The sequence below is a fragment of the Rhineura floridana genome, chromosome 8 (genome assembly GCF_030035675.1).
Source record: "Rhineura floridana isolate rRhiFlo1 chromosome 8, rRhiFlo1.hap2, whole genome shotgun sequence".
NCBI classification, from domain to species: domain Eukaryota; kingdom Metazoa; phylum Chordata; class Lepidosauria; order Squamata; family Rhineuridae; genus Rhineura; species Rhineura floridana.
In genome coordinates this window covers 93,947,641-93,971,458 of record NC_084487.1, presented here as the reverse complement: position 1 = coordinate 93,971,458, position 23,818 = coordinate 93,947,641, and the positions used below count along the sequence as shown (strand labels likewise).

At 41.6% G+C, this 23,818-nt stretch overlaps 2 protein-coding genes across 11 annotated transcripts in view; both read left to right on the top strand.

Moving 5' to 3' along the window:
* Positions 1-23,818, top strand: part of CADPS2 (calcium dependent secretion activator 2) — a 528,181-nt gene that overhangs the window by 147,619 nt on the left and 356,744 nt on the right. The window lies entirely within an intron of this gene.
* On the top strand, positions 22,697-23,806 carry RNF148 (ring finger protein 148). The gene is given in 1 exon segment (XM_061640191.1): positions 22,697-23,806. A coding segment is annotated over 1 exon segment (1,110 nt).

The following is a 23,818-nucleotide window of genomic DNA, read 5'->3' as shown; positions in this document are numbered from 1 at the left end:
GCTGGGTGTAGGTTGTGTACTCATTGACCATTCCTTGACCCCAATCTCTGACAAGCTGAACTTCTTGCTGGTGCTCAGAATTGAGAAAAAAAACATTATAAGCTTTCACTTGCAAATCTTAACCTCTTAAAGGCAACTCTACATAATAAAAATAGCCATACATATGCATTGCAATGATTACATGAATGCCCCATGGACTACAGTGCCATAGCTGAAAAGGGCTGCTTCTGAGTTGTCACCAAGTGATTTGAAGATCATAACAAATACCAAGTGATTTGAAAATCTTATACAGGCGCCATCTCTTACCTTTTCAGCGCCTGCTGAAGACTTTCCTCTTTCAACAAACCTTTTAAGTAGAGACCTTATCCCAGTCTGTCTGTGTTGGAATTGCTTTTAAGATGTTTTTAAAACTTTTTAAAAAAAATATGTTTTAAAGACGTTTTGTTTTAATATATTTTAAAGTCTGTCTTTATGATGTTTTAGAGTGTTTTTAGTGTTTTGTTTGCTGCCCTGGGCTCCTACTGGGAGGAAAGATGATATATAAATGTAATAAATAAATAAAATAAAGATTGACTTGGTCTCTCTATCAAGGGAGGTGGTCTGCTAGGTATCCTGGTCCCAAGTTGTATAGGGCTTTAAATGCCAACAATAAAACCTTAAACTTTGCACAGTAGCTAACAGGAAGTTTATGATTCCTATGGTTTATTTGTTATAATTGATTTTAATTTTATTGTTGCAAGTCATGTTAGGTTGCTTTGCAAGGAAAGTGACTAAATACTAGTACTAATAATATGCAGTTTTTTCAACAGTGGTGTAACATGCGTAAAGCTAAGTGTCACACTAAGCACTCTAGCAGCTCCATTTTGACCTAGCTGTATCTTCCAAACCAGGAGCAAGGGTAGCCCCTCATACAGCATATTGTGGTAGTCTAATTGTGAGATTATCAATGTAGGTACCACCATGCAGGGCCGGCCCCAGACATGCTGGGGCCCTTGGGCACCAGCTTGCCCTGGGCCCTGGCACACATGTGTGCACGCACACATACACGCGTGCGTGTGCCCAGGGCCAGCCCCAGACATGCTGGAGCCCTTGGGCAAAAGCCTGCCCCAGGCCCCAGCTCTCCCCTTCTGCGACTTGCTCATGGATGTGAGCGCACAGCATGCATGTGTGCCATCAGCCAAGATGGTGGCAGAGGCTTCAGCCCCTTAGGAAAACCTCAGCCGCCATCTTTCTTAAGGGCACCACTGCATGCGCAACCGCAGAACAAGGTAAGTTAAGGAAGGGAATGGCAGAGCTCTGAAGCTCTCGCCCTGCGATCCGCGGCAGCGATCCAGCCGCAAATCACGGAAGGGGACCAGAGGGCCCCCCCAGGGGCTCCTGTAGCCTCAGGGGCCCTCGGGCCAGTGCCCCACCTGTCCGCCCCTTGGAACCAGCCCTGCCACCATGGCACGGCTATCGCTGTCCAGGAATGATGGTAGTTGGTACAACAACCAAAGGTGGCAATGCGCACTCCATGCCCCTGAGGTCAACTGGGCATCTAGTAACAGTGATTAGATCTAGTAGCAGCCCCAAACTATGCACATGCTCCTGAATCTGGGTATTACCCATCCATAGGGGCTCTGTTTTGTGCCTTTTTAGTTTAGAAAAAAAGGCAACTGAAGAGGGACATATTAGAAGCGTATAAAATTACGCACAGTGTGGAGAAAGTAGATAGACTTTTCTCTTCCTCCTAATACTAGAAGCCAGGCTTATCCAGTGATGCTGAATGATGGAAGATTCCGGACAGACAAAAGAAAGTACTTCTACACCCATTGTTTAGTTAAATGTTGGAATTTGTTCCTGCAAGAGGTAGTGATGGTCACTAGTTAGGATGGCTTTAAATGTGAATTAGACAAATTCAAGGAGGAGAAGGCTATTAATGGCTAGTGATGATGGCCGTGTACTCCTTCCAGTGTCAGAGGCAGTATGCCTGACAGCAGCAGTTGCTGAAGAATAAGAATGGGGAGCGTGCTCTTGCCTCATGTCCTGCTTTTGACTTCTCAAATGTATCTGGTTGCCCACAGGATGCTGGCCTAGACAGGGCCTTTGGAATGACTCGGCAGAGCTCTTACGTTCTTTTATAAATCATTAAGAGGATGAAACATATTGAATGAGAAAGGGCCATGGCTCAGTGATAGGGCATACAGAAGGTATCTCCAGGTAGGACTGGAAGAGACTGCTGCCTGAAACCCTGGAGAGCTGCTGCTATCAGGTGTAGACAATACTGAGCTAGATGGACCAATAGTATAAGGCAGCTTCCTATGTTACTAATGAGACCAAATTTGACTAAAGGGGAAACAGGTTCTCATTTAGAAAGAAACATCTAAAAGAATGTTTTCAGCGCCTACAGAATACTAGACCGCTAAATATTTGTTATTTTTCTAAAAGTAAATGACTCTAAAGGGAGAAATTACTATGACTAATCGGTCACAAAGTTACTGTTAAAGCTATGTGAACCTTCACATAATTGGGGTGCAGAAAGATTGTCTAATTTATAAACAGTTCCAGTTTGCATACTAAAGTCTGAAGGGATTAAACTGTAGCCCAAATATTCACTAATCCTTCTATTTGAAGCATTGCTGTCTGAGGTGTGTGCATCTGGATGAACACTAGATTTAAATGAATTTAATATTCAGAATGCATTTTGAAAAGCCATTATACAAGGTACAACTCTCCAGCCAGAATTTTGAATCAATCGCCTTTGTGCAAAATGAAAGAAATGTTTTGTTATTTTTCAAAAGAGAAACGTTCTTAATTTTATAACAGAAGGTGGGGAGAAAGTACAAACTTCGTAAACATTTTTTTTCATTTAAAAGTTGTATTATGTCCATTAGAAGTGGTGCTTTAGGTTGCAGCTGGTAAAGAGATGGACACCAGTCTTAGTGTACAATCTGGCCACACAGCTTTATTTAATCTCTATAGCCAGTAAATGGATTAGCATGTAATAAACGGGAAGGAGAAGTAAGGGGCCCTTGACTTCAATAATAATCTAACAGGAGAAGCTGGCTTGGCTGTCCATGCTACAACTGCCCCTCAGGTGGTCAGCTTACAATTGAGTTTTCTGTCTGTGATGAAGCCCTTACTTATTTACTTCTTAAAATTATATCCCGCCCTTCCTCCAAGGAGCCCACGGTGGCATTGCCTTGTTGTAAGGTATACAGTTAGTGTAAGAGCAGGTTCTCTCTCCAACAGTTGTCCAAATGTGCTGGTCAGTCTCTATCCTGCTGTCTGTGCTGCTGGTTACAGGTGCTTTTTCATCTTTGAGGAGACTCTTATCCCTGTTGCAAATCATGTTGGAACAAGTGCCTCATTTCATTTTCTAATGGACTTGCTGTCCCCACTTTACTGTTCTATCTGCCAAGTAGATCCAAATTCATTAATTATCCAAATTATTATCCCTGAGGCAATATCCCAAGGAAGGTGAACATGCCTGTCAATGAAAAAAATTCTTCCTTGCCCCCAACAGCAGGGCCGGTTCTAAAGGGTGGCCAGGTGGGGCACTGGCCTGAGGGCCCCTGGAGCTACAGGGGGACCCTCAGTGGCCCCTCCGCTCCCCTTCCATAATCTGCGGCCCCAGTCTCCGCCTGGCCGCCATTCCCTCACCTCACCTACCTTTCTCCTGCCTTTTAGCATTGCCCTTAATGAAGATGGTGGCTGCAGCTTCCCTAAGGTACTGAAGCCCCTGCCGCAATCTTAGTTGATGGCAGAGATGTATGCGCATAGTACGCACACATGCCATCAACAAAGATGGTGGTGGAGGCTTCATCCCCTTAGGGAAACTGTGGCTGCCATCTTCATTAAGGGCAATGGTAAAAGACAGGAGACAGGTAGGTGGGGGGGCATGGGGGGGTCACATGCGCACAGGCCAGGGCCCAGGGCAAGCTGATGCCCAAGGGCCCCGGCATGCCTGGAGTTAGCCCTGCCCAACAGAATGACCAGCTACAACCTTCGGATAACCCTTATAAAGAGAATGGGTGGACATATAAGAGCCTGGGCTGTATAAGAGACTTATATAGGCCTCTCCCAAATCTTCACATCCTCAAATCTTGTGAGACCGGGCAATCTCATTTCATGAGATTTCAAGCCACTTGATCCTCTTGGATGGCCAGAAGCTTCAACTGCTGTGACAGTTCACTTCAAGGCTCACATTGCACAGGAAGTGTCCTCAGGCCTTGTGCTTTGCTCACAAAGGGCTCATTCACAGTGGAGTTGAACTCCGTTATAAAGACGAAGTTTTTTCCGTGATGGGAGTTTAAAGACCACACTTCCTACTTTCCAATCACTGTTTTCCATTCATACTAGGGTTGCCAGATCTCCGTTTTTCAGCCTGAGACTCCGGTTTCTGGGGGTCCCCTCCGGCTCTCTGGCTGACTCACCTTAATCTCCGGACTTTAAGCTTTCATTTTAAAAAAATTAAGTTTCTAGGTGGTCTGGTTCCAGAGATACACACCAAAACTTCAGCCCTCCCCACAACTTCTTGGTTGCTCTAAGTTCTGCTCTAATCCCTGACCTTTCAGGTTTTTAGCCAATAAGAAATCAGGGTTGTGATTGACAAGGAATGATAAAGACAAAAATGTAGAGACAAATTGAATTGTGTGCCTTCAAGTCGATTCTGACTTATGGCGACCCTATGAACAGCGTTTTCATGGTAAGAGGTATTCAGAGGGGCTTTACCATTGCCTCCCTCTGAGGCTGAGAGGCAGTGACTGGCCCAAGGCTTAGAAACGTGCTTTTTCCTGCTTTTCTGAACATCTCACAGCTTTCAGTCTTTTTCTCTCCTGTGTGTAGGAATCAGACAGATTTTAATTTTGAAGAGGGCAGTGTTTTGCAAACTTCTGAAGCTTTAATCCTCTTTTCTCTTCTCCCAGGCATATTAACAGCATTTGAATAACATGTGTTTTTAACTTGCTTATCTGTTTTTATGGGTTTTAATTGTTTAAATTTGTATACTTGTTTTTAATGATTTTAATTGTTGTAAACCGCCCTGAGAGCTTCGGCTATGGGGCGGTATATAAATGCAATAAATAATAATAATATAGTACTTGATTTTCCAGAGTAAACATCCCAAGAGTAAACCCCATTGAATTCAATAGGACTTCCTTTTGAGTAGGCATGGTTAGGATTGTGCTGCAAATTGATGGGATTGTTGAGTGAACATAGGAAAGAATTGTGTTTGTGTTGTATATCTTTCTCTGCCTCTCCAATCCTATTTTTAAAGCTATTAGGCAGGGCTTACTTAGGTATAACTGTTTTTTATGTTGGAAACTAATACTGATTTTATTTTTTTAATGTTCTGCAATGATCAACTGGTTTTGACAATAAACTATTATATGGGGTGTATGTATTTTTACATCTCCAATGTGTGTGTGTATATGGGAATCTTTCCAACAACCCTGTGAGGTAGGGTTGCAGTCTGGAAACCAAGGCAGCTCACAATAAGTAAATTCCCTTAAAATCCAATAACCATGAAAACAAGTATAAACAGTTGCAAAACGCCATAAAGTGGCATGATTCTGAATTTTGGGTTGCGTGAATGAAGTTACTTATCACTTGAGGTTGCAGTTCTGTCCCTGTTTGAGTAAGCCCCACTGAATATATTGGGACTTGCTTCTGAATAAATAAACGTAGGATTGCACTATAAATATCTTTACAGGTTGTGTAAATAATAAATATATTTGATAGTCATGCTTATACAAATATTTCTTCATTTATCATATTTTTGGGTTTTGGTTAGGAATCTTGACTGGTTGTGAGATGCTTAGTTTTCTGCCTTACTCATAGGAATATTGTGGTTGGTATGGTATTGCATTTAAGAAATCATCACTGTCTTTTGTTCTTCTTTTTCTATTTGCATTTCATTTACCTTTATCCTCACTCCTTTTCATCCATAGAAGCAACAACAGTGGTTCCATGCGCTCCGCTCAACCTTCTTAAACCCAATGATGATGCACTTTGTTGTTTGTTTCTTGTCCAATAGTGGTAAAAGAGAATTCACATACTGGGCAGCGTGGCTGCAATTGTTGTTGTCCCTAGGCTACTGCCTATGAAGGTAGACCAAATCATGTGTGCTCTCTCTCTGTCAATTATATTCACTGGAATTGGGTTGGCTGATAAAGCCAACAGGGGAGACAGAAAAGGGTAGAGAATCTTCTTACTCATTACTCAGACATCTTTCTGAAGTGAAGGGTCCAATCTGTAAAGAAATTTGGACGTTAAAATGTAGGAGCAGGGCATTCCAGGCAGGGGGTTGCCAACCCTACTTGGATATGGATATCTTTGCAGAGGATCCCTTGTCAAGCTTTACCAACAGCATAATCTAAACCATATCTACTGAGAACTAAGTCCTATTGAGTTCTATGGGGCTTAGTCCTTTAGTAAGTGTGTTTAGAATTGCAGCCTTAAGGGACATCCATCTTTACTCCTGAGTGCTCCCATCTAACATCTCCATAACACTAGGCTCCTTTCTTCCTACAATGGCCTTCCTGGTGACTGGCCTGGCCTGGCCTGAGGGCACTAGAACCCTTTTTGCCAGAAGCTAATTGGCTAGATTAAATGTTCCCTACCCAGGCTCCATCTTTTAGCTAAGATTTGTATCTTTATTTCCAATCAGAGCAATGGTTTTGTATGAATTGTATGCGCCATGCAACTGTGATTGATGCTTAATGTATCATGCTTAATGACATCACTCGGGCCCACCCCATGACATCACTCAGGCCCGCCCCCAAAATCTCAGGGTTTGGGATGCTTCTGACCTGGCAACCCTAATTCATGCTGAAGGGAAAGAGTCAATCACACAGCTTCCTAATGACCACACCCTCTTAAAGTCAAACTATCACTTCCTCTGGTTACCTTGACAACCGAACATGCTCAGTTTGTCCCAGACTAAGTTGCATAAAAAAAAGAAAAAATCCTTAAGTTTTATTATTTGTATTTTCAGAATCCAGCAGAAATACCAGTATTTGTTTGAACTATGTTATGCTTTTTTGTACAAATTAGGGGGAAAGAGAAAAAAAGCACTGTTTGCAGCAGGCTTGCAGAACAGGAGCCAGCAGGAAATGACATAACAAAGAGAGGAGGAGGGAGTGGGCATGGACTCACAAAAGAATTGGAGCTAAGTGTCTACTAGCCCCTAGACTAGAGATATGAAGCAAAGACGGTTTTTCCTTCCCTTTTCGGATTAAATTTGGATTTATTTGCTGCAGATTAAAAGCTGAAAGCACCAGGACGCCTTCCTTTTGCCTCCTTCGTCATATGATCGCTGCAAATTAAACAGGCATGCAAGTAGAACCCATCTCACATTAAATCACCATGTGAACAAGCCAAAGAGGGCGAAAGGGCCGGAGGCCAGTGCCATCTTTCTGCCCCATGACCCTCTCCACAGGCACTGCTGTGGATTTGCAGAGTTAATGTTACCCTGATATACATTTACCATAACAAAAAATGACTAAAACAGCCAAATTGACTCTTCATGTGTTGATTAAAGATGTTTCCTGCTGCATTTCCTTTTTAAAAAAAGGATTTATTGTACATAATAAATAACAACCATGCAAAGAAAAGTAAACCCAAACTATAGCTCAGTCCATTTACAATTTTGTTGCAGGATGAAGCACAAAGGTCTGACACTGTGATCCCACATCCATGGGCCTTAAATATCAGAGAATCATGCAATGCTTAGTCCAAGGCTGGAAAAGATGGTACATTAGCAGAATTATGCCTTGTTCCAAAGTTTCTTATATCTGTCTGGTGGAGATCTTTCATTGTCTTGACTTGTTTTCAGGTGCATTTCCTGTTTGCCAGCACATCTCATAGAGTATGCTCGGGTTCCCAGATTGAAAATAACGCCTTTGTAATAGGTGCATAAAAGGGAAGGCTAAGCTGCTTTTCTTGCTAAGCTGCTTCTCTTGTTCAGAGATGTTCGTGCATCCTTTGGATCCTACAACTTGAAGCCTGGATGCCCTACTCAGCAGCAGTAACTTATTCAGGGTCTTTCCCATATTTCTTTGTGTAGACACTAGACATACTTTTAGCATTTGGATAAGACAGCTGTCATTCTATCTCCAGTAAAAGGGGTCGAGGTCCACTCAGCCTTCCATCCATCTGTGGTCGGTAAAATGAGTACCCGGCATATGCTGGGGGGTAAAGAAAGGCCGGGGAAGGAACTGGCATTCCCACCCCATATATACAGTCTGCCTAGTAAACGTCGCAAGACATCACCCTTAGAGTCGGAAACGACTCGCACTATAAGTGCGGGGACACCTTTACCTTTTTACTAGCTACTATTCATAATAGAGGGTGAGGTGTGTGTTCTGTTATAATTGTTGCTTCTATTATTTAAATAATAATAGTAATAATAATAGTAATAATAATAGTAATAAAAATTATAAAGAAATGGCTGCTGATAGAAATATTTCTGTGAGAGAGAAGGAACCAGCGCAGATGCTAGAACTTTTATAATCAGGATATCTTGGCAGAACAATGATGTCTTGTATTGCCAGCACTTACTGATCTTTGCACCTGAACAGAATCAATGGCCTCTGTTACTTGTAAAATATTATTCAGGGGGAAAAGTTTTATATAGCATGCTCAGTATTCAATTTTCTACTGTATTTATATTTTTTTGGGTCATGAAATCAGATTATACTCAGTGTCAGAAAGGTTTTAGCCAGTTCTTCACACTTGGCCAATAGGCTTGCAGTATTCAAATGAGTCAGTCCATTGTTGTGTTTCCTTGTGATACTAGAAACCACCTCACTTCACACGGCTGTTAAAAGGGTAGGCTGATCCCAGAAAAAAAAACCTCTCCAAAATACAAATGTTGAAGGAAATGTTAGTTATCCATGCCTTCTCTTTCTGAAGATACAATTAGTATTTGACAGTTTTGTCATATGAGCCATCACTGGGATTTTAATTTTTTTGCCTTTTTCAAAAGGCTGGAGGAGGAATGAAGCTTGACAATAACTGCAGAAGAAAGGTTTCATCTTGCTGGAAATTGCCTGTTGGCCTCACTTTAATTTTTTGTCTGCCTCATTCTCAAGCTGCAAGTCAGTCTGTGTACTATATGAATCTAACACTTCACTGGGGAAAGTGGGCCATGTCTGAGATATACCACCCATCTTTATTTCAAGAGAACCTCCCTTCAAAGAAGATGATGGGGCTGTTGGTGATTCCAGAGGGAGAAGCTAAAGATGCCTGTAGGCTAGGGACTAAGTTCAATATACCGCCAAACACGGAGGCCTGGATAGCCTTCATTGCGAGGGGGGGCTGCACGTTTAAAGATAAAATAGAAGCAGCTGCAGGGAAAGGGGCTACTGGCGTCATCATCTATGACCATTCTTGTCCAGACAGAGAGATTCTCATTTTGACTCACAAGGACGCAGGGGATATTGCTGCCGTTATGATCAGCAGTCTGAAAGGAAAACAGATTCTACGCTTGATTCAGGAAGGTATCCGGGTAACTGCGGTAATTGAAGTGGGAACTACGCCGTGCTTCTGGAAGATCTATCTGTGTGCTTACTCCCTCATTTTGACATTTGTTGCGTATGTAGTATTATGCTGCACTCCAGGGCAGATGATGGTGAGACACGAAGAAAGGAGTGTCCAGGCAGCAAAGAAAGAACTCCGCAAAGCTGTGCGCTTGCTTCAGGTGCGCAAGTTGAGAAAGGGTGAAACTGATCTAGCTGAAGAGACTTGTGTGGTGTGCTTAGAGACATACAAGGCAACAGAGGTAGTGCGCATTTTAACTTGCAGGCACGTCTTCCACAAACAGTGCATTGACCGCTGGTTGCTAAAGCGTGCGATTTGCCCTATTTGCAACCATGCGATTCTACAAAGGAAATGAAAGAGAGGCATAGCTTGTCCCTTATGAGGCTGCTCACACCGCTTCACTTTCAGAACCAAATGTAAGAGTATCCTCCTCATTAAACAGATGAAGAACTAATATTTGCCAGAGGAAGTGATTTATGTTGGAGGGTTTTGGCAGTTGTGATCATCAATTAAAATCCTACATCTATGGTCAGCAGGTCCCAAATCCAAACCTCTTTTCTTTCACAGAAGAACACTTTCAGTGTCAGGCTTATGGGATAAGTGCACTTGTGTGTAAGATCAACAGTGGATGAGTGAAGAAAGCCATAGCTCAGTGGTAGAGCATCTGCCTTGCTGCGGCTAGGAGGGAATCCTGCCTGAAACCTTGGACAGCCACTGCCAGTCAGTGTAGACAGTACTGAGCTAGATGGGCCAAGGTCTGGCTCAGTTTAAGGCAGCTTCCGATGTTCCTAAGTATTTCATTTATCCATGCAAAGTATTTTATTTTCTCTAGAGACTCTGTTTTGTTTGGTTAAGAAACCCATAAGCATGCCATTAGTTTATTTTGAGTTGCCTGAAAAGCCTTTTAAGGACTTTGTTTTATAATAATATTGCAGCTACATTCTTAGCAGCTCTGATTTAATAATGAGACAAAAAAAGTTTTAACATTTCACAGTATTTTGTGTCACAGCTGCATTCAGAGACTCTTTTCAGATTATTATAGAACCATTGGGCTTTTTGTTTAGTGCAAAACCTCTGCCGGACCCAGTCCAGTGCCAGCAGTATGAAATCATGTCTCCATGTAATGTATGGGTGTGGGAATATTGCTTTGCTACCAGGCAGTGGTGTTACTCATGAGTAACACAACAGGATGTGTGCTGGGGGAAAGAGAGGAGTGAGTGCACAATACATTAAAGCCCTAAAAAGTCACTAGAAAGTTCACGAATAGCTGGTAGTTGCTGTTATAGAAGAGGCAGCCTTAATGGCATTTGCCTCTTCTTTTTAAGGAGCGATTAAGTGCTTGAGTGTTACAATTGAAAAGTGTTCAGCCTGCTAAGAAAAATACTTTTTAAAAAGTGTAAAGAGCGGTCTGGGCATGTGTGTGCAGTGATGGGACCAGGCTCAGAAAAGAAGTGGTGCTAATCACCAGCAGATTGTCCGTGACATCTGCCTAGCTTTGTTCCACAGGGCACTTATTATTGCAGTCGATAGTATTAGCATTTTCGAAGGAACAATAGTTTGAAGTATAGGGAAAATGTGATCCCCCCCCAGCAAAAAGGCATTACTTTGAAGGAAGATATCTGAACTGTGTAGAACTACTTTAGACAGGTAATATTGGGGGGGGTGTCTAAAAAAAGTTCTATTTCTCAATTGCAGCGGGAGGGCAGAAAAGTAGAGCCATACTCACCGGCTTTGCCACCTCTGCTGTATTCCTGTCACCACCTTCCATGCATTCGATTGAGAGGTCTGATCTGGGGAGCTGCTCTATATCTGTATATACCCTGTGGGATTTAGAACTCTGATTGATCAGGGTCTTAAATTTTGTGGAGAGCCTACCTGCCCAGAGCAGCTCCCCCCCCCAGCTCTTCACCATTGTGTGGAAGGTGACGATGTGAATTTGACAGGGTCAGGGCTGCCTATTACGTCCTTCCTCTTCCATCCCTCACCCAGTTATAATCACATGAGGCAGAAGGGCCCAGTAGGTCTACTGTTTAAATCTTTTGTGCAGATTTCTGCTTTGTTCATGCCTTGTTTTATTGTTTCTTAACAAAAACAATCAGCAATGGGTTTTGGTTTTGTGTGGGATATTTTTACTGATTTGAATTTTACCAACCTCTCATGAGATGTGTTTTGCTTTCTGTTGTGTCTAGATTGGAAATGCTAGATACTGACTGTGGTCTGACACAGAGTCCCTCATTTTATAATCCTAGATAGTACAGAGACCCATCAGAGGCCTTGAGCTCAGTTTCCCATTCTTTAGTTCTCTCCACAGCCTTGATTCCCATTTGGAATATCCACGTTTGTGGACCAGTTTGGACATACAGTCTTGGATGTACATAAATCAGGGTTTATGAAGTCAGGAAGAAGCATAGGGACCACATGCTCCTCTCTACCTCCACTATTTGATTATGAGATCCCAGTTGGTTTAAAAGCAGAATTCCTCATTACATTTGAAATGGGACTTCTAGTTTAATGTTGGTTAAGTTACCAGGATCATAAGCCAGGATCATGAAGGAAGCAAGGAGAGAGAGGAGTGCATGGTCTCTGAAGTTCATTCTCTATTTCATAAACCATAGTTCTGAAGGCAGGAATTTGTATGAGAACTGGGTCTGTAAATGTTCAACACATTTATAGCGCCAGAAGAACTGTAAAAAGATTGATAATAATTTCTCTATTTAGCTTGTCCTAGCCATGGCTACAATAGACTCAAAGCACTGTGTCTTGCTGTCTGTGAGTGGCCCCAGTGTTGTTGATGGGCAGAAAGTGATCTTTCATGTAAGTCCTTCAGCTGTGCTAAAAAATTGCTTGAGACTGTCACTGCTGTTGTAATAGGAGTATCATCACTTCTCTTTTTCTTTATGGCTGCCATTTAAAAATTAGCAAGACTTCAATTTAAAAAATGTTAGAAGATGGACCTGAAATCTTACCCTTTATGCTTCAACAAATATTTTGATCATTGTTTAACATACAAGCTGTTAGGAAGTTTTCCTGTGTTCTCACTTTGTTGAAATTGGTGTTTGTTCTCGATTGTATCCTTATATACATACATGCTCACCACCTTCTTAGGCCACGTCATATATCATACATACAAAGCCCTATGAGGAGAGACTGAAAGAACTAGGCATGTTTAGCCTGGAGAAGAGGAAACTGAGGGGAGATATGATAGCACTCTTCAAGTACATGAAAGGTTGCCACACAGAGGAGGGCTGGGATCTCTTCTCGATTGTCCCAGAGTGCAGGACATGGAATAGTGGGCTCAAGTTGCAGGAAGCCAGATTTCGACTGAACATCAGGAAAAACTTCCTAACTGTTAGAGCCATACAACCATGGAACCAATTACCTAGAGAGGAAGTGGGCTGTTCAACACTGGAGGCTTATGAGAGGCAGCTGGACAGCCATCTATTGGGAATGCTTTGATTTGGATTCCTGCATTGAGCAGGGGGTTGGACTTGATGGCCTTATAGGCCCCTTCCAACTCTCCTAGTCTATGATTCTATGATCTGAAGACGCGAAGAAGCACTTGTGGAAAGCTGAAAACACATGCACAATAAAAGAAGCTCAGGGCCACAGCACTGTGGTGTGTGTGTGTGTGTGTTGGCTGTAGACTTACACCTTCTCTTTTGCCATTTGTCCCTAAATGTATAAGCAGTTATATTTTTCTCTTTCAGAGGCAAAATACCGTGCAGGTAAAATATGTTTGTTCCTGGAGTCTAAAATCGTATTCATAAATATGAGGGTGAGAAGACAACTTGCCTATTTTACAACTATGTTATTTTTTTGCCAATAGTTCAAGGAAAAGGAATGAACAATGTTGGCTCTATCCTATTCACCGAGTAATTAGGAATACTCCTAATTAAAGTTCCGTTAAAAAGAGTTGGCTAAAAATTTACTGGCCTGTGAAGGGAATTGCATTTTTTGCTTTTGCTTTATGTCTCCTGCTCTGTGGTATTCCAAAACGTTGTACTGTAAAAATGCAACCTTCTAATCATGTGAGTGTATTAGATTATTCCCAGGCCTTTGGATAATTGATAGGGAGAGCTTCTGAGCCCCTGTTTTACTATAAGCATGGCAATAGTGTGTCTCTGAGAGCCAGTGTGGTGTAGTGGTTAAGGTGATGGACTACGACCTGGGAGACCAGGGTTTGAATCCCCACACAGCCATGAAGCTCACTGGGTGACCTTGGGCCAGCCACTGCCTCTCAGCCTCAGAGGGAGGCAATGATAAATCCCCTCTGAATACCGCTTACCATGAAAACCCTATTCATAGGGTCACCTTAAGTCGGAATCAACTTGAAGGTTTTCCATTTCCAGTTCAGTGTGTCTCTAAATTGTCAAAACCGTTAGAACCCCATCTTCCAATATTTTTGAGTGTATTAACAAAAATGCAGAGCTTGGAAAAGTTACTTTTTTAAACTACAATTCCCATCAGCCCCAGCCAGCATGGCCACTGGATTGGACTGATGGGAGTTGTAGTTCAAAAAAGTAACTTTTCCAAGCTCTGCAAAAATGCCATCAGTGATGGTATTTCTGCTCAGGTCAAAGATATGAGAGAAAAAGAGAGAGAACAGGATTCATTGCTAGCTGCTTTGTATAAAATGCTGAAAAGCAAGCAGCCCATAAAATAAAATGAGAAGTTGTTGCAATGAATGCACAGGCAGTCAACTTCATTTTGTGGGCACAGCACAAACCATACAGTTATATTCACTGGGAAAAGTTATCTGATCATTCTAGTTCCCTGACCACTGAAGGCATACCAAAAAGCCAGTAGAAGTCTCAAGGAAGGCATGCACCTACCGAAATGAATATACACATCTCTGTAGAGAGCCCTATCCATCATACTTCAAGAATTCAGATGGTATATATTTCTCTGTACATCTGACGTTTCCTCTTTCCTCTCTCTCTGTTCCTTTAATAAATGTACGTAAGCTGAGGGAGGAACTGTCATCGGAACCAGTTCTGATGTCACAGTGAAGGCAGCTGAATATTGTGAGCAGCGAGGAGATTGTTCAGTGTCTGGCATGCATTAAGAAGGCCTGCAATTCTATGTATACCTGTTTGTGAGGATTAGACTCTGTGGTACCTTTGTTCTAGTGAACAAGATTTTTGATCTTTCTACAAATGTAGAAGGTTCTTCATGGTGCCATGGCTGTTTTGTAATGCGATCCATTGAGTGGATTGTTATATTTGCCATTTGCCAAAGGAGGAATGAAGCTTCACAGTAACTGTGGAAGAGAAGCTTCATCTTGCTGGAAACTGGCTTTCAGCCTCTCCCTTATGTTTGGTCTGCCTTACTCCCAAGCTGCAGGCAGCTTGGTTGATTGTATTAATCTAATACTTTACAGTGGGAAGTGGGTCATGTCAGAAGTATATCCCCCAGCTTTATTTCGAGAGGACCTCCCTTCAAAGAAGATGATGGGGCTGTTGGGGAATCCAAAGATGCCTGGAAGAGCTAACAGTGCCTGTATGCTGGTAACTAAGTTCAGTATACCACAAAATACAGAGGCCTGGATAGCCTTCACTGAAAGAGGAGGTAGCACTTCTGAAATTAGTCAACAGGCAGCTGCAGGGAAAAGGACTACTGGTGTCGTCATCTCTGATCATTCTTGTCCAGACAGAGAGATTCTCATTTTGACTCACAAGGACGCAGGGGATATTGCTGCCATTATGATTAGCAGTCTGAAAGGAAAACAGATTCTACGCTTGATTCAGGAAGGTAACAGGGTAACTGCGGTAACTGAAGTGGGAACTACGCCGTGCTTCTGGAAGATCTATCTGTGTGCTTACTCCCTCATTTTGACATTTGTTGCCTGTATAGTATTATGCTGCACTCCAGGACAGATGATGGTGAGACACGAAGAAAGGAGTGTCCAGGCAGCAAAGAAAGAACTCCGCAAAGCTGTGCGCTTGCTTCAGGTGCGCAAGTTGAGAAAGGGTGAAACTGATCTAGCTGAAGAGACTTGTGTGGTGTGCTTAGAGACATACAAGGCAACAGAGGTAGTGCGCATTTTAATTTGCAGGCACGTCTTCCACAAACGGTACATTGACTGCTGGTTGCTAAAGCGTGGGATTTGCCCTATTTGCAACCATGCAATTCTCCAAAGGAATTGAAAGAGATGGCATAGCTTGTCCGTTATGAGGCTGCTCACACCGCTTCACTTTCAGAACCAAATAAATGTATGAGTATCCTCCTCATTAAACAGATGAAGAACTAATATTTGCCAGAGGAAAGTGATTTATGTTGGAGGGTTTTGGCAGTTGTGATCATCAATTAAAATCCTACATGTATAGTCAGCAGGTCCCAAATCCAAACCTCTTTTCTTTCACAGAAGAACGCTTTCAGTGTCAGGCTTGTGGGATATGTGTACTTGTGTGTAAGATCAATGGATGAGTCAAGCTTCCTAGTTCTGGAAATATTTCATATATCCATACAAAGTATTTTATGCTCTCTAGGGAGACTGTTTTGATCACTTCAGAATCCATAAGCATGAGATTAGTTTGTTTTATGTACTTGAAAAAGCCTTGAAGGCTTATTTAAATTCCATTTCTAGCAACTGTGATTTAATTTGTGGTGAGATGAAATGGCCCCATAGCATTGCCACCCAGCTCACAGACATTCAAAGAAGAGTAGAGGGGTTCTGTGATATTTTGGGGCTCCCACACATAGAGGAGAAGTAAGGGTAAGCATACCAGCAGCCGTGTTTTCTGTTGCTTGGTATTGGTGTTTTGTTTGGCTTTTTTACTACAGGACATAAGCCTTGACTTTGATTTGCCTTTGTCATTTTTAAGCCAAATTAGAATGAGGGGAGGAAATATTTGAATACTGTATGTGATCTGACTTGAATCTATGCATCCATAGGTCTTTGACTCTGTTACATCCTTTATATGTAATATTTCCCTAAATCAAAATTCCCTATAATGAGAAATGCTCTGAGAAGTCCTCCCCCTCCCCCCTCCCGTCATTTGTTGTTAATTAAGGAAACAGTGCAATTGTATCTTTAAAAAATACCCGCTGTGCAAGTGGGAAAACTTAGCTGATTGTTGGACATACATTTCTGATTTAATTTCATATCTAGTGAAGAGTAAGTTCAGCCTACTGAATAATCCTGCTAACTTGGTACCTACACAGCTTTTATAAGATTTCCAGCTGCTTGTAATCCAGTTTGTTAGCAGATGGTAATCATTTGACACTTGGAACAATAAGCACAATCAACATATACAAAGGCACCAAGAGCCTTCTCACAGGACAGTTTATCACAGATGGTCCTGTGGAAGAGAGAAGTAAAGTCCAATTGGAGCAGGCTCTGAGATCACCTCTCTCTCTCCCTCCCCCCTCGGAATCCTTTCCACAGGATGGTTGATCATAGATGGCTCTATTTGGGTGTGGGGATGTAACTACTTCTTTTCAGGGAAACCTGACTAGGCATAATTGTTCTGAATGATCTTTGAATACTCTCAAACCAGATCTCACATTTCCTTTGTTGAAATCAGAGCATTTATGAACAATTGTTGGACTAAATTAATGAAATAAAATAAGAATGTTAGGAAATGTATGGCATGATGGATAATGATAAAGGGGTTGGGTTTTTAAAAACAGTATGTCTGGGCAAGGAAAACATCTCTGGGATCAATATGTTTCTTAACTCTGGCCCTACTGGTAACATGTTTTATATTTGTTGTGTTGTTATGTGCCTCCAAGTCGACTACGACTTATGGCGACCCTATAAATCAGCGACCTCCAAGAGCAACTGTCATGAACTACCCTTGTTCAGATCTTGTAAGTGCAGGTCTGTGGCTTATTTTATGGAATCAATCCATCTCTTCTTTGGCCTTCCTCTTTTTCTACTCCCTTCTGTTTTTCCCAGCATTATTATCTTTTCCAGTGAATCATGTCTTCTCATTATGTGTCCAAAGTATGATAACCTCAGTTTCATCATTTTAGCTTCTAGTGAAAGCTCTGGTTTAATTTGTTCTAGCACCCAATTATTTGTCTTTTTCGCAGTCCATGGTATCCGCAAAGCTCTCCTCCAATACCACATTTCAAAGGAGTTGATTTTTCTCTTATCTGCTTTTTTCACTGTCCAACTTTCACATCCATACATAGAGATTGGGAATACCATGGTCTGAATGATCCTGACTTTAGTGTTCAGTGATACATCTTTGCATTTGAGGACCTTTTCTAGTTCTGTCATAGCTGCCCTCCCCAGTCCTAGCATTCTTCTGATTTCTTGACTATTGTCTCCATTTTGGTTATTATTGAATGTGTTACTATAGGAAAAATAGCATTTTAATTTGGCTGGGGAGGTGGTTAAACAACTTGCACTCCCCTAGTGATAAGTTAGAGTGCTGGTAGCAAGGTTGGTTCCACAGTTTTCTGCCCCACAATGAACATTGACTCCTGTAATCACCTAAGAATGGGAATAAAGTGGGTTTGGAATGCATAAAGTAGGGATGAACAGACTTCAGTCGTGCTACTTTTTAAAAAAGACAATATCCATAATCGATCAATGGTGGAAACTTTACAACTCAAGACCGTATACTTGGGATCTCTTTTCAGTTAGAGCATAACTGATCTGTGTGAAGTGATCAGAGTATGTATTCTTGATTAAGTATATACAAAGTGTCTAGCTGGCTCGGCGAAATCCACATTGCCCAACATTCTTTGCAGAATGCAAGCTGTCAGAAAATTAGCCACTGGTGTACTGAAATTCCTGACTTGTGTTGGTAATAATTTTCTCCTACAGAAAGTGGAGGAAAGAACTAGAGGATCAGCTATCCTTGACTTCATTCTAACCAAGAGACGACTTAGTGGATGAAGTGGCAGTTAGGGAACTCTGAGGAAAAGTGGCCACTCCATTTCTCGATTTTAAGGAAGCATCTAAGCGTAGCCTTCTGCATACCCTGGACTTCAGGAAAGCCGATTTTAATAAACTTAGAACAATGATAAGTAAGGTTCCATAGCAAGCGACCCTAAGGAGTCCAAGATGGGTGGGAGTTTCTAACAAAAGAAATTCTAAAGGCACAATGGCAAAGACAGCAGAATAAGCCAATGTGGCTTCACAAACAGCACAGACATGACCTGAAAACAAAAAAGGACACACATAAGAAGTGGAAGGAAAGCCAGGCCACAAAGGAAGTGTACAGACAGATAGCACAGAATAGCAGGGATGGCATCAGGAAGGCTAAAGCTGAGAATGAGCTGAGGTTAGCAAGAGATGCTAAAAGCAATAAAAAAAAGCTTTCTTCTGATATATCCATAGTAAAAGAAAGAGAAAAGAAACAGTGGTACAGCTACTTAATGAGGATGGCAAAATGATAACAGATGACAAAGGAAAGGCAGAAGTGCTCAATTCCTACTTTGGCTCAGTCTTCTCCCAAAAGAAAGTCTATGATCCTCTGGACAAAAGTGAAGTACAATTTGAAGGGGCAGGATTGCAGCAGGATATTGATAGACAAATGGTCAAGGAATACCTAATTACTTTGAATGAGTTCAAATCTCCAGGGCCCGATGAACTGCATCCTGGAACAATGAAGGAACAGGCTGTAGAACTCTTAGAATCACTGTCTATTACCTTTGCAAAATTGTGGATGATGGATGAAATGTCAGATGACTGAAGGGGAGGACTAATGTTCCTATCTGCAAAAAAAGTGCAAAAAGGAGGAACTTGGGAACCATAGACCAGTCAAGCTGACATTGATCCCTAGGAAAAATCTGGAGCAGATTATAAAGCGGTCAATCTGTAAGCACCTTGACAGCAATGCAGTGATTACTAGACACCAACATGGATTTATCAAGGACAAATCCTGCCAGACCAATCTTATCATATATATTTTTATCAGGTAACCTCCACAATAGACTGTGGGAATGCTGTAGACATAATATATCTCTATTTCAGTAAAGCTTTTGATGAATGCCCCATAATATTCTGATTAGCAAACTAGCTAAATGTGGGCTGGATGAACAACAATCAGATGAATCGACAGTTGGCTACAGAATCATACTTAAAGGGTCCTTATCAATGGTTCCCTCTCAAAGTGTGGAGAGGCAACGAGTGGGGTACCATAGGAATCAGTCCTGGGCCCAGTGCTCTTCAACCTTTTATGAATGACTTGGATGAGGAAGTGCAGGGAATGCTTATCAAATTTGTACATAATACAAAATTGGGAGGGATAGCTATTACCTTGGAAAGTCAAAGTAATCTTGATAGGCTGGATCATTTGGCTGAAAATAGCAGAATGACATTTAACAGGGATAAGTGCAAAGGTCTACACCTAACTAGTGCCAAATAGAGGGGAATTAGTCATTCACATGATTTGGAAACTGTTTCTGTTAATGCAGCCTAAAATAGCATAAGATGGGGGATACTAGGGCCAGCAATACTACATGCGAGAAGGATCTTGGAACTGTTGTTGTCCCACTTCTGTAGTCACTTCTTACAAGTCCTCCAAAGGCAGGGGATGGTGGGGCAGCTGGAAACACCCCATCCATGAATGGTATTCAAAGTCCCGCTCCTATAGCCACTTCCTGATACTATTCTGTTTACTTTGCTGTCACACTCAGTATAAAGGAATCTAATGAGCTATGTAGCACACTCTCACCCTAGTTTTAGCAAATCTGATTTTTTAAATGTTGTTTGAGAATGTTGTCCAAGCAGTTAATTCATACTGCTCAGAAATAGCAAAAATCTTGCACTTAATAGAGGAAGTTGAGCATTTGAATCTTGCTGCTCAGTACATCCCAGGGGGTGTGCCCTTGCTTCTTAATGAAACATTCAGTTCAGCACCAAGAGCATTCTTCATTCCTGAAGGGCAAGCATTTTTATCCCACCCAGAAGAGAATAAGGGTCAAGGAGAAAGTGTTCCCCAATCATCAGTTGCACACATCAGTAAGGGATTCACACTTTCATAAAGAATACATCCAAATCCTATGCATTGCAGTCATAATGAGCAAGAATTTCCATTTAGTATTGGCTCTTCTAAGGTGGGCAGCAATGTTCCAGTTCTGGCCAAGTAAAAAGCATGTTGTCACCATCATCTTCCCATAAGATGATCCACCCCTACCTGATTTGGGGGGTGAGGGGAGAGTGCCAAAATCAACACAGGGAAGGATACAACTAAAGGGAGACATTCCATTTGTCTTTAATTATATATATGCATCTGTTTGTTAATTTCTAAAAAGAGTAAGGCAAACATTTATTTGGGAGGAAATATCTCCTTTTAATTCCCAGCTATGTAATGTTAGCCATACTGACTTCAGCACAACAGAGCATACCCTAGTCTCTTCTGCCTTATCTCCTTTCCTAGAGTGTGTTGGCAAGAAGTGAAGAGGAGGAATCGTAAACATATGGCTCCTCCTCTTTACTTTCTGTTGTATTGAAGTTACTGTCTGTATATTAAGCTCACAATGCCAATGGATGATGTGCCTTTTAACAATATTTCATTTTTTAATTATATTTGATACCCCCTCGTAGTAATGTAGTTGAGTATATTTAGGTTGCAATACTATTAAAAACTACCTGCAGGTAAACCATATTGAATTCAGTGGGAGTTTAGATTTTGCCTAAAGTGAATCTGTTACAGTATTTATCCTTGGAAAACACACTTACTGAATTGTGCAAGAAGCCTAATGAGAGATGATTAGACATTTCTAAGTGGGACTTTGCACACCCCTGCCTACAATGAGTTTGTCGTCATATTTCCCCCATAAATGAGAGAATGTGTATCTGAAACTTCTTGATCATATTTTCCTATAAATGTGTCCTGTGGTGAAAGATATGTATCTGTGCATTTCTTTAATTGATGTTTGTATCCTGAACCCTCCCCCACTCTTCAAAACTCAAGATCACATATTTTGGGTTATCCCATTTTATCCTTTCAACAAAACTGTGATATAGGTTGGGTTAATTTGAGGGCCAGATTATGTACCCACGTGCCAATCCAAGTCTAATCTGCTGTCCAACTTGTATGTGTGTATATATCTTATTTTCAGATCCAGGAGTCACTCCTGTATGCGTATTTATGATGATGATGATGATGATAATTGTTATTATTGTTCATTAGACTTGTTTGTCGCTCGATACATAGAGGTCTCTAAGTGACTTACAACATATTTAAAAATATAAAAATAAATACATTATAATCACACATTCATACAAAAACACATGCAGTTCATGAAAATATACAGAAGAACCCCCTCATAACAGCCACAGGAAGCTTTGGCAGTTTGCTAACAGCAAAAACATGATCATCTTAATCCATCAAAAGCCTGATAAAACAGGTAAGATTTTACGTGGCACTGAAAAGATTTCAGTGAAAGCACCAGGCAGACCTCACTGGGAAGAGTGTTCTACAGACAGGGAGCCAGAACTGAAAAGTCGTCATCCTCCAAGTCTCCCTCAAAGAAGGGGCCCAGACAAGGGTCTTAGAAGAAGATCTAAGGGTCTGGGTAGGTCCATATTGGGAAAAGTGTTGCAAAAGACTTTGGGGTCCTCAGCCGTAAAGAGCTTTGTAAGTAAAAACTGATAACTTTTTCACATTTTACTAGTTAGGAGATGAATCTAACAATGTAAACGTGCTGGGACTTTATCTTGCACCTCATTGAGAAAAAAGAAATGTCTGAACCTGCCAATGGAATATTGTAAGGATTAAAGTACATTAGTGCAATATGTGTGTTTCTGTCAGCTCTGTGAAGCTTTAACAACGCAGCATCATGTACCCCTAGGCTTACATTAAATGGTACAAGATACCAATTAATTTACATGTTACATGATACTTCAGTTGTATATCAGAATTGTGTGTGGTGGGGGGGAGGGGATCATAAAATATGTTTGGATGCTGTGCTAGCTAGTAAGAATTTATGTAGACAAGTCATAGGTCAGTGTTAATTGGCAGAGTTGTCCACGATGTCACAATTTCATTACTTCACAATGAACTACTTCATTGGAGGAAATCCTGTTTTCTTCCTGATACTGTCTACAAGAAAGCTTTACAAAGCACCTAAGCCTGGATAGCCTGTTGGAATTTTATCTACAGTTTTTTTGGATAATAGGCTTTTAATATCTGTCTGGCAATAGTACTCGGTTCTGGCATGCTCATGACTTCTGTATTACTGATTCAGTAGCTGCTTTACGGGCGCCCAAATGAATGTGCATGGGACTGCCATTGGGAGAGGAGAAGTAACATCTCTTCGTTTTCTGCACCTTGGCATCTGTCTTGCACTATGTGTGCATAGCTCACGAGCCAACACCTTTTGGATTGCCAGTCTTAACATATCGTTTCTGGTAGGGAATCAGACTTTGTGGGAGATTATGGAAAATGGAGTGTTTGCTCAAGCCTCTCCTTTGAGGAAGGTGTCTGGAGCTGTGGTACCTCCAGAGGGACTGCATCAAAATTCCTGTAGTTCTTTTACACATTTTAAGAAGCCAGTGAATGTGGACAGTTGGATAGCTCTCATCATGAGGGGACGATGTTCATTTACAAAACAAATAAGTGTGGCTACAGAAAAGGGAGCTGCTGGTGTGATCATCTATAATTATCCAGGTACAGGTAACAATGTGTTTCCCATGTATAACTTTGGGGCAGAAGACATTGTCGCAGTTATGATTGGCAACCTGAAAGGCACAGACCTCTTACATTTGGTTCAGAATGGCATCCAAGTGATGGTAACAATTGAAGTTGGAAAGCACCATTACCCATGGCTAACCCATTACATGGGTACCATTTTTGTGTTTGCTTCACTTGCTGTGGCATATTGCACCTGTTACTGTGCTGCAAGGTTACGAAGGACAAGGAATCCAGTACAGATATGGCAGCAGGAAGTTGATATCAACAAGGCCATTAATTCTCTTGAGCTTCGCAGATTGAAAAAGGATGACAAGGACGTTGGATCAAATGGAGAGAGCTGTGCGGTGTGTTTGGAAGTGTACAAGCCTAAAGACATAGCCCGTGTTTTGCGTTGCAGACATTTTTTCCACAAAGCCTGTGTTGATCCTTGGCTTTTGAATCACCAGACATGCCCGGTATGCAAGTCAGACATGCTCAAACCGGTGGAGAGTGTTACATCTGAAGCAGAGCCATTGGGTACTCAAATGCCAAATGAAGCTCTTACCGTGATCAGTCCTCCTAAGGAATAGGACTGTCACAAAGCACACTGAGGCATTCAAAAAAAGGCTCAAGAGCCCAGTCTTGGGGCAAATAACTTTTCCACACTGATTGCCTTGTTCTTAAAAATTGAGCATAAGCATATGTGAAATAAAAAGCTT